Source organism: Alosa pseudoharengus, unplaced genomic scaffold (genome assembly GCF_046254945.1).
Source record: "Alosa pseudoharengus isolate Yale_2024_CS ecotype anadromous, Long Island Sound unplaced genomic scaffold, YU_APseudo_1.1 YU_APseudo_1.1_scf_14, whole genome shotgun sequence".
NCBI lineage: Eukaryota > Metazoa > Chordata > Actinopteri > Clupeiformes > Clupeidae > Alosa > Alosa pseudoharengus.
Window position 1 is genome coordinate 32,409,626 of NW_027468609.1, and position 10,000 is coordinate 32,419,625.

At 45.1% G+C, this 10,000-nt stretch overlaps 1 protein-coding gene across 3 annotated transcripts in view; it reads left to right on the forward strand.

Moving 5' to 3' along the window:
• fnbp1b (formin binding protein 1b) overlaps positions 1-10,000 on the forward strand; it is a 94,200-nt gene that overhangs the window by 15,642 nt on the left and 68,558 nt on the right. The window contains exon 1 of one of the 3 annotated variants that reach the window (XM_076284730.1): positions 6,881-7,054. The exons of the other annotated variants lie outside the window; for them this stretch is intronic. Coding sequence (XP_076140845.1) covers positions 6,896-7,054 — 159 coding nt within the window. The 5' untranslated portion in view covers positions 6,881-6,895. Of the gene's footprint in view, positions 1-6,880; positions 7,055-10,000 lie in introns of those variants that run through there. 3 annotated transcript variants of the gene reach the window in all.

Consider the following 10,000-nt stretch of genomic DNA (forward strand, 5'->3'; position numbering starts at 1 on the left):
GAGTATCTGGAGCATCAGCTATTGTGGGTGTGATTAAAGGCACAACATGGTCAGAAACACACAGCTTTCTTCTTAAACGTGCCAATTTGTTCTGGTTCTGTGAAATGAAGGCTATTCCATGTGGCCAAGAAACTGAAGATCCCATACACTGCTGTGTGCTAGTACTTTCACATAAGACCATAAGCTGGCTTTAACCAGCATACGAATACATCAGAGTGTCTAGTTTGAGGAAAAGACACTTCACAGGTCCTCAAAAGCTCTCAAAACAGAAGAGATTACCTCAGGATGCTGGCATTTTAGGCAAATGCCACAGCATGGTCAATAAAAAGAAAAGATGGGTAAAACACAGACAGTTGACAGAGGAAGACTAGAAAAAACGTGCCATGGACAGGCAGAATGAAGGTGTTCAGAACACAGAGAAGAACTGTGAAACACAGACACAGTGTTTAACTCTGTGTCTAACATAGTGGAGGGAATGTGAAGGTCTGGGGGTGCTTGGTGACGACGACATTTGTACAGGACAAAAAGAGGACAGTGACAGCGGCAAAAGTTTGGAGCCCAAACCATGTAAGGGAAGAATCAGTCAGCTGGTATTCTGTATGTAATGGAATGGAATGGACAGTGTGCATACTGTACTGGTGTACCACAAAGCAAGCTACTCATTATGCAGGCTAGGCTAGGCTAGGCTAATCACATAAGAGAATGCTATCAAATTAGCATGCCTACCGACTATTTAAAGGTTGTGTTGGTTAAAACTATAGCTTAATAAATTTCATGGGCCAGAGACTCTCTACAGCCATTTTATTGAACAGAGGTGCAGACCATCAGCCATTTAAGGAAACATATTAGTGAACTGAATTGTTCTGTGTGCAATTGGAAGCATGCTCATGAAAAGTTGTACCTTTCAATGTCCTGGACCATCAAGTTTAGAGGGCTGAGAAAAAATGACCATTGAAGATCATGACAGATAAGGATTCTCTCGCTCTCTGTCTTTCTTTCTCACTCTTTAATTTGGAGAGAAACCAGAGCCGCTGAGCTTGTCAGGGGAAATGATCAAACCGGAAGTCTTTTTGATGGTCCGATAGTTCAGCTTAGTTTCACATGAACCCTATCACATTCCAGAAGTACAGTAGCCTATTTAAAATAACAACAGATAAAAAGGATGGAATACATTTAGGCTAACAGACCAAGGAATCGCCTATTAGTCAGTCAGTTCCTGTGTATCAGACAGGGGATTAAAATAAAAGCAACCATGCAGAGAGAAGTTTGCATGTATAGCTCAGCTTAGGTATCGTTGGCTAAGTGGAACTGCTGTGGTTAGAGCTATTATCTCTCTCCCCTGACATTATTGAACTGCCTGGCCTTTTGACTTCAGTGATATGAACTGTGTGGCCGTTGCATGCCTCCTTTACTGTAATGTCTGGTTTAATGACCAGGTAGTTCTGTGGTGAATTATTTGCCCTTTGGTTAGAACTACAAAAGAGATTGTGTGGTGTAAACAACTCCTCATTGTCATTATCTACCCCCCTCACATTATCTGTCCTTTCTTTCTTCTCTTGTAAAACAGTCACATTAAATCCTCTGAGGAAGAATGTGATATATTGGCCTCAACAATGGTGTGTGTGTGTGTGTCTGTGTGTCTGTGTGTGTGTGTGTGTGTGTGTTTGTGTGTGTGCGCATGTGTTGTGTTCATTCTATATATATGCTACTTCTGTCATTCAAATGGTAGCATCATCTTCAGAAAGTCAATCAGTAGAAATGTCCTTGCCGAACGAACAGTTTTAACGGCTGTTTATCTCAACCAACCACTCGCTCAAGAGGCAGCAAATCTTTTGCAGTCAGACAGTGAGTTTCGCCTCTTTATCAAAACTTCAGTTGGTCTTTTCCCTCAGTCACCTGCAGCAGCCACATAGTCCGTCCCGCGCTAGTCTGTAGGAGGCAGGATGAGCACGTACAGAAGATGGTACAGCAACGGTCTTCACCAAATCAGGAAAAAGTGAATGTCATCATGCCTTGATTTTTTAGAAAGTGACTAGAGGCCAAAAGAAGCTTCTTCTTTGAAGTCAGGACAATCCAACAGGATCCATTGTATGCTGTTATCTCTCAAGTACATTACATTTTAAGATATGTTACTGTTATATGTTAAATATGTTCTTCTATCTGTTTAGTGAGTGACAGTTAAACGCAGTATTCTAGTTCCAGGCCTGTACTGGCCAGCCTGCACAACAAACATTACCACAAAAAATGCTCAGATAAAGATCAGGAGTTATACTTTTTTTGTAGAGATGTTGGCTGAGTAACATGCATACCCATGTACAAGTCAGACACACACACACACACACACACACACACACACACACACACACACACACACACACACACACACACACACACAACCTCTACCTCCAGAAGTGTGTGAGTTTGGGCTGGTCAGACAGGAGGCAGATGACCAGCTGATCTGCCCCCTCTTCCCAACCCCTCTCATGTCTGCATGTGTCTGCCACATCTCTTAATCTGCTCTGAGTGGAGGGGTTCATGTGTGTGTGCGTGTGTGTGTGTGTGTGTGTGTGCGTGTGTGTGTGTGTGTGTGTATGTTTGTATGTGTGTGTGTGTGTGTGTGTGTATGTCTGTGTGTGTGTGTGTGTCTGTGTGTCTGTGTCTGTGTGTCTGTGTGTGTGTGTGTGTGTGTGTGTGTGTGTGTGTCTGTGTGTGTGTGTGTGTGTGTGTGTGTGTGTGTGTGTGTGTGTGTGTGTGTGTGTGTCTGTGTGTGTGTGTGTGTGTGTGTGTGTGTGTGTGTGTGGTGTGTTCTTGGCAGCGTCTGCTCGGCGCTGCGCGGCGCTGGCCGTCATGGCGATGCGAGGCCAAAGAGGGAGAAATAGCCGTCTGGTCTGTGAGAGAGTTAGATAGAGACGCATAGCGAAGCACGAGAACGAGACGGAACAAACGACGGAGAAATAACAAATGGACTGAGTAATGGAGGGAGAAATAGGGAGAGGAACAGAGGGGGGGAAGAAAAAGAGGGAGAGTCTAAAAGAGTCATAATTTATGGAGGAGAGAGGGAGGGAAGGAGGGAGGGAGAGAGGAAAGAGTGCAATCTCTCAGGGTAGCAGGCTGGCAGGACTGGGTGTTGGGTGTTGGCACAGACGAGGGGCTTTTTTTGTTTATCCCTGTCTTAGCTCTCATTTACTTTCTCCCCAGTCCCCCCGTCCTTAACACCTCTTCCTCTCTCTCTCTTTCTCTCCCTCTCTCTCTCTTTCTTCCTCTCTCTCTCTCTTTCTCTCCCTCTCTCTCTCTTTCTCACCCTTTCTCTCTCTTTCTCTCCCTCTCTCTCTCTTTCTCTCCCTCTCTCTCTCTTTCTCTCCCTCTCTCTCTCTTTCTCTCCCTCTCTCCCTCTCTTTCTCTGAAAGAATAGAGGGGATCAGTGGTTATGGAGCTTGTTTGTCTTCACGTGGTTGTTCTGGTGTAAATCTGATTATGTTGCTCCTAATCACAGAACATTGAGAGCAAGCATTGGCTTTCTCCTGCTCACACACACATGCATACACACAAACAACACACACACACACACACACACACACACACACACACACACACACACACACACACGTTGAGAATCCACAGATAAGCACTACTTGTCTCACTGCAGCTCTGCTCCAAATGCCAGTAAATGTCTTCATGTTCATGAATAGATATGCTTTCTTTTAGTGCTGTTACTCATAAGGAGTGGATTGTATGGATCTGTGAATATATTCATGCATTAGCCAGTGCTACTGTTACTAGTACATGGATACTTTGCATTAAACATGGACTGTTAAACATGGACACTTCAGCACTTAAATGTCACCCAGCCCCCTTAGTTCATTGCTAGAGGAGGTCGTTGGGCTTGATGTGAAGCATTTTATTAAATCTGTCAGCTAATAGTTTCACCTTTGACCATCTGATTGGTATGACCTCAGGTAGTTAGTTTGTTTGCATTTGTGTGTAAATGTGTGTGTGTTCGATGAGGTTTTGTGGGCAAGTCTCCCCTTGGGCTAAGCGGCGAAATGTCACTGCACCACTCAACCTTTGATCTCTGAACTGGCAAGCTCCGTGCCTCCCCATGGGGGAGCCATTTTAGTCAGTGTAATCGCTGCATTCCACCATGTCAGTCACAGATACTTCAACAACATTCTGGAACTTTCTCTCTCTTACACACACCTTCCTCCAACATTCAATCCTCCTTCTGTTTTAGCTTACTTACCGGTACTCCCTTTTCATTCATTTACACTACATTCATTCACATTTCAGTGATTTCACACACTCTCTCTCTTTTTCTCTCTCCCTCTCTCTTTCTTTTTCTCTCTATCTCTCTTTTCTCTTTCTCTCTCATGCTCTTCCTCTCATACCACCTCAGGGTGGTATGACAGTGGTGAAGTCGTGAAACTAAATGACTCAGAGACTGAGTAACAGTCCGCCATGCCCCTGTTACTGAAAACCAGTTCTTAATGTTCTTCCATGTTCTAATTATTAACATGGAAATCCCAAGACCACACACATGTACGCACGCACGCATGCAAACACACACACACACACACACACACACACACACACACACACACACACAACATACTCACATTCTGACACCTAAGGCAGCATGGTCTGCCCAGAAATGATTAGTTGATAATGTCAGTGGATTGTGTGCCATTGCTCAACTCCCCCCGTCTCTCTTTTTGACTCAGGGCAAGGTTTCTAAGTGTTATTCTTGCATTGGTTTCATGACATCTAAGATGCCAAAATTATTTGAGCGTGTGTGTGTGTGTGTGTGTGTGTGTGTTTGCCTGTGCGCTGGTGCACGTGGAAACGTCCCCGACCTTGATCTATACGCCACACACAATGCCGTCCTTCCGACAGCTGCCAGTGCTCTCTGTGTGTATGTTTATATGTGGGGGTGTTATTTTGGACTCTATGGTAACTGATCACTCTGCCCTGGAAATACTCTGACAGCCAGGCATGTGTGTGTGTGAGAGGGGAAATAGTGTCTGTGTTTATGTGTGTGTGTGTGTGTGTGTGTGTGTGTGTGTGTGTGTGTGCGTACAGTGCAGAGTTAGCCGGCATATTGCAGCTGGGCAGATGTTGAATGGCGCAACTCACCCCACCCTCCATTCCATAATTACACTTCCTCATGATTGCTGACTTAATTCACAGCAGGGACCCCCTCTACCCCAGAACACACACACACATCCACACACACACACACACACATATATACACACACACACACACACACACAGGCGCCCAGCACACACACACACACACACACACACACAGGCGCCCAGACATCCACACACACACACACACAGGCGCCCAGACATCCACACACACACACACACACACACACACACACACACATACATACACAGACACACAGATATACACACATGCTACTGATCCTCTCCAAATTCTACTGCAAGGTCCTCCCAGCCGTGACGTAGGTGGACAGACGACAGGTGTTTCTGTGCCTTCTGCAGGGCTGTGTGTGTTAAGCTGACAGAGGAGCACCTGCCTCAAAGTACAGCAGTGCTGAAGGCATGGGGGCAGGTGAAGAGAGGTGCGGACGGAGCTGTGGAGAGGAGTGTGATTTAAGAAGATTGTCCTCCTCCTGTCAGCCTATATTTGACCTGACCATCCCATCACCAGGCTGTGATGGATAGGTCGAGTAGACATGGCAAATCCTGTCTTAACATTACCCGCTGAACCCATATTAGCTACACTCTTAAAACGAATGTGTTGAAAACAACACAACTTGCGTTGTTTTTAACACTTCTCTGTGTTGTCTTTTAACACTGTTTGTGTTGTTTCCAACACATTGCTTGTGTTATTTGTTACACGATATGTGTTGAAAATAACACAACTTGCATAGAAAACAACACAACTTACGTCTTTTTTAACATATCTCTGTTTCCAACACATTTGTTTTAAAAATTGTGTACAGCCATGACTCGCCTCATGCCACATAAAAGACTAACAACAACACACGTCTATCCATGTTATGCTGCATGCTAGGTCTATTTGACCTCTGTACCCACTAAATGAATCTACCTGTTCAAGGTATTCCAAATGGAAATAGTTGTGTAGTTGTTTTGTGAATTATGTTTTTTTTAGACTTCCTACCAAGAGAGGTCTGTGTGGCTCTGGTAGGAGACTGAGTTGTTATGTAACGCACATACAAGGACCTGAGGGTGGAAATGGACTAAAAAGGAGAGAAAGGAGATCCTGTAGGCCTGACTGGCCTCAAACCTGAACAATAGCTGAAGTCTATGTGGCCTATTGCAGTAATCACAAACTCTGACCTGTGTGTGTGTGTGTGTGTGTGTGTGTGTGTGTGTTGTATGTGTGTGGAGGAGTAATCATTAAGAGCACTAATCAGCTTAATAGTGCACACACAAACACACACACACACACACACAAACACACTCTCACACACACACACACACACACACACACACACACACACACACACACACACACACACACACACACATACTGCTAAACAAAGTTTCTACTGAGTCATTAAAGCACGCATTCCAAAGGCTGCTGGGTAATCGGTCGCATTCCTCCCAGCGAAGTGGATCAGTCCCAGGAGTTTCTCTCGCTCCCCTCCTCACATCCCTGTCTCCTCCCGAGCTCACTGCAGCCATTTGGATGTTGCTAGTTTGATGCCCATTGACCTTCAGAGCAGAAGATTCACATTGGGTCATCTCAGGGGGCTTGGGTCAGTCAACACAGAATGCGTCCCGTGTCCAGCCTCCCCCAGTGCTGATCAGGTGCCTTGGACTCGGATGAGGATTATTGCGGGGGCCGCCGAGTGCTTTTCCTGCTTGAGTCGTGTGTATTGCGGAGCCGTCTGCACACTGCGATGGCGACGTTGCTGCGCGGCGGCGGCTACTATGACTTTGCGGAGCGGAGGAAGAGCGTGTGCTCGCTGCGCTCGCTCGTCTCCGAGGCTGGCTCTCCGCCGCTCACGCCCTTCCAGGAGTACCTGCAGCTCCTGCTGCAGATGAAGATGGCCAGTGATGTGAGTCACACACTCACACACACATATTCGCGCACACGCGCCACAGACATACGTGCGCACACACACACACGCACACACACATGTCACACACACACACACACACACACACACACACACATACACACACACACACACACACACACACACACACACACACACACACACACACACGCAAGATCACACACACACCTGCTGTGGGGTTGTCCCGGTGACTTGTTTGGTGTCATGGTGATTCATGACTCATCCTTGATTTCAGTGTTTGTTGAACTTGGAGTGGTGGAGGCAGGAGATGCTGGGTTGGTGTCCCCCCTCCTATCTGCTGTGTAGCTGAATACAAGCTATTTAACTGACATTCACTAGTCATGATAGTTCTATACTGAAACAAACCAAATTGTTTGGAGGTTGATTGTTGGTCTGAAATGGTAATTATGTCTATGCTGAGTGATTTGTATGTCGATTATGCTTCGATGGCCAAAGCTGCTTGAGTAGACTTTACAGTACACACACACACACACACACACACACACACACACACACACACACACACACACACACACACACACACACACACACACACACGGTAGCAGTAGAGGTTCCTACCTGTTATGTAAGCCTACATTCAAAGCAGCATCGAGAAAGTCTGATCCTGTATCAGACCGTACTGAATGCTTTTATTCAGTGAGGTATTAAAGAACGTTTCTGTTGCAGTGCTGCTTGATTGTTTTGCAATGACTCTACTGACGTGGCCCTCTGGTGTTCCCTCCAATGACCTATGAATACGAGTTCCTTAATGAGAACAACTGAACTAACACAAGCCAACTAAGGCAATGAATTATGCTAAAGACTATTCTCCATTTGCATTCGTATTGCACACATGTTTAATAAGGACGAAGAATGTGTTTAATGGCAATATAGTGGTTTTATTTCCAAGTATTTATGACTTCTGAGGAAATACACATCTTCTCTGAAGTTGTTTTGATTTTAAGTATCTGCTCTAGAAATGGTGGTAAGTGAATGTGACAGTTGAAGTATACAAATACTACTTAGTTTAGAATCTAAACTTAGTTTAGATCTGAGGTCTGGGTCATTACGTGTGAAACTTCCGGTAGGGTTACTCAAAGCAGAAGCCAATTCTGTAACAGAACCCAAAGAACAGCGTTTGAGCTCTCAGTATGAATGTGATAGTACGTCACAGGATTCATTATTCATAATAACCTCTGTCAGTAAAGGTGCCAGCATACCGCCATAGCAACTGACATCTGACATTTGCACAGCGTGGACAAAACAATACTTTATGTATATTTAGACATAGGAAAGTAGTGGGAATAAGTGTGTAAAATTGTTTGCGGGGGTAAGAGTGAGAGGCATAGACATGGACATAAATAGCATGTCAGAAACTAAAGTCACTGAATGGCTTGGCCTCACCAACTGTTAGCTGCTGATCCATTTGCATAACAGTTGCTCAGCTAGGACAAACTGCATTCTGCATCGACTGTAGACACATGACTGTACTCAATGTGTGTGTGTGTGTATGTGTGTGTGCTAGTGTGAGTGTATGCACATATGTGTGTCTACATAACTTTAGACTGCAGTGAATGACTGTACTTTCCTCCCCGATAAGTGACTCACCGAGGCTATAGGCAACTTCCTGTTTCCTGGAGTGGGTGTGGCCAGCTGTGGATAAGGTGCAGAATCAAAGAGCTTCATGCTGGCTCTACCATAATGAACTCAAATCCCTGTCTGACCAATTAAAAAGTACATCATTGGTTAAGCCAAGCCAGCACAAAGGGCAAAGAAGTCTGTGTTTTCAACGCCTACAGTACGGTTAAAAGTTTTTTAGTGCTGGAGGGGGGAAACTTTGGGAAGAACCCAGGTCAAAGGGGGGGCCCCCCTTTACCTCTTTATGGAAGCGCGGCGATGATGAGTCAGTGCCTATGGAAGAACTGTGTCCTTACAGAGTTCTATTGTCAAGGCGGAGACTGACACTCACGGCTTCATTGTAGTGGCATTGGTGTTGAGGCGAAGATGGAGAGTCCCTGCGAGAGACGGTTTGGTCATTATGCCACACCCAGCACCACACTCAGACTAGGAGGAAAGGGATGAACGACATGCAAATCTACGTGCACACACACACACACACACACACACACACACACACACACACACACACACACACACATAAACACACACATAGCCTACACACACACACATACATACACATTCAGAAACAGGAAGAATACATTCTTATTGCTCTCATCAATGATAATAATATCAAGTCTGATGGCATTTGTGTCAGAAAACACAGGGACAGACACACACACATAGACAGACATACACACACACACACACACACACACACACACACACACACACACACACACACACACACATACATACACATTCAGAAACACACACTGTGATCTGCACACACTCACTCACACATGCCCAAACACATGCAGGCAGCGCAGATGCAACATGGAAAACATTATTTGAATGCAACCCAAACATTTCGCACAAACACACACAGAGCACGCTGTCAAACACTCCGAGAGGGAATGTCCGACAGGCACACAGAATGTTTTATAGGCATTCCTCGAGCGCCACGGTAACATTGCTATAAATAAATGCACATGGGCAAATGAATGCAGTTTACATGCACACTAACAAACCAAACACACACTCATACACAGAGACTTGTAGTACAGACAGTTGTTATAGTTATTCAAATGTTGTGTGATTGTGTGTGTCATTTTTGTTTGTTGGTGGAATGATCAGGTTACGCCAGACATTTTAAACGCCTTTGAATTTACATGTTGATTGCCTAAGTTCTGTGAGAGCAGTCATTATATTGTGCTGCACGTAATAGTGCTTCTGCCCACTGAGACACACATTTTGCATGTTTAGGGCTATGTGTGTCAACCTGTGCGCGCGTGTGTGTGTGTGTAT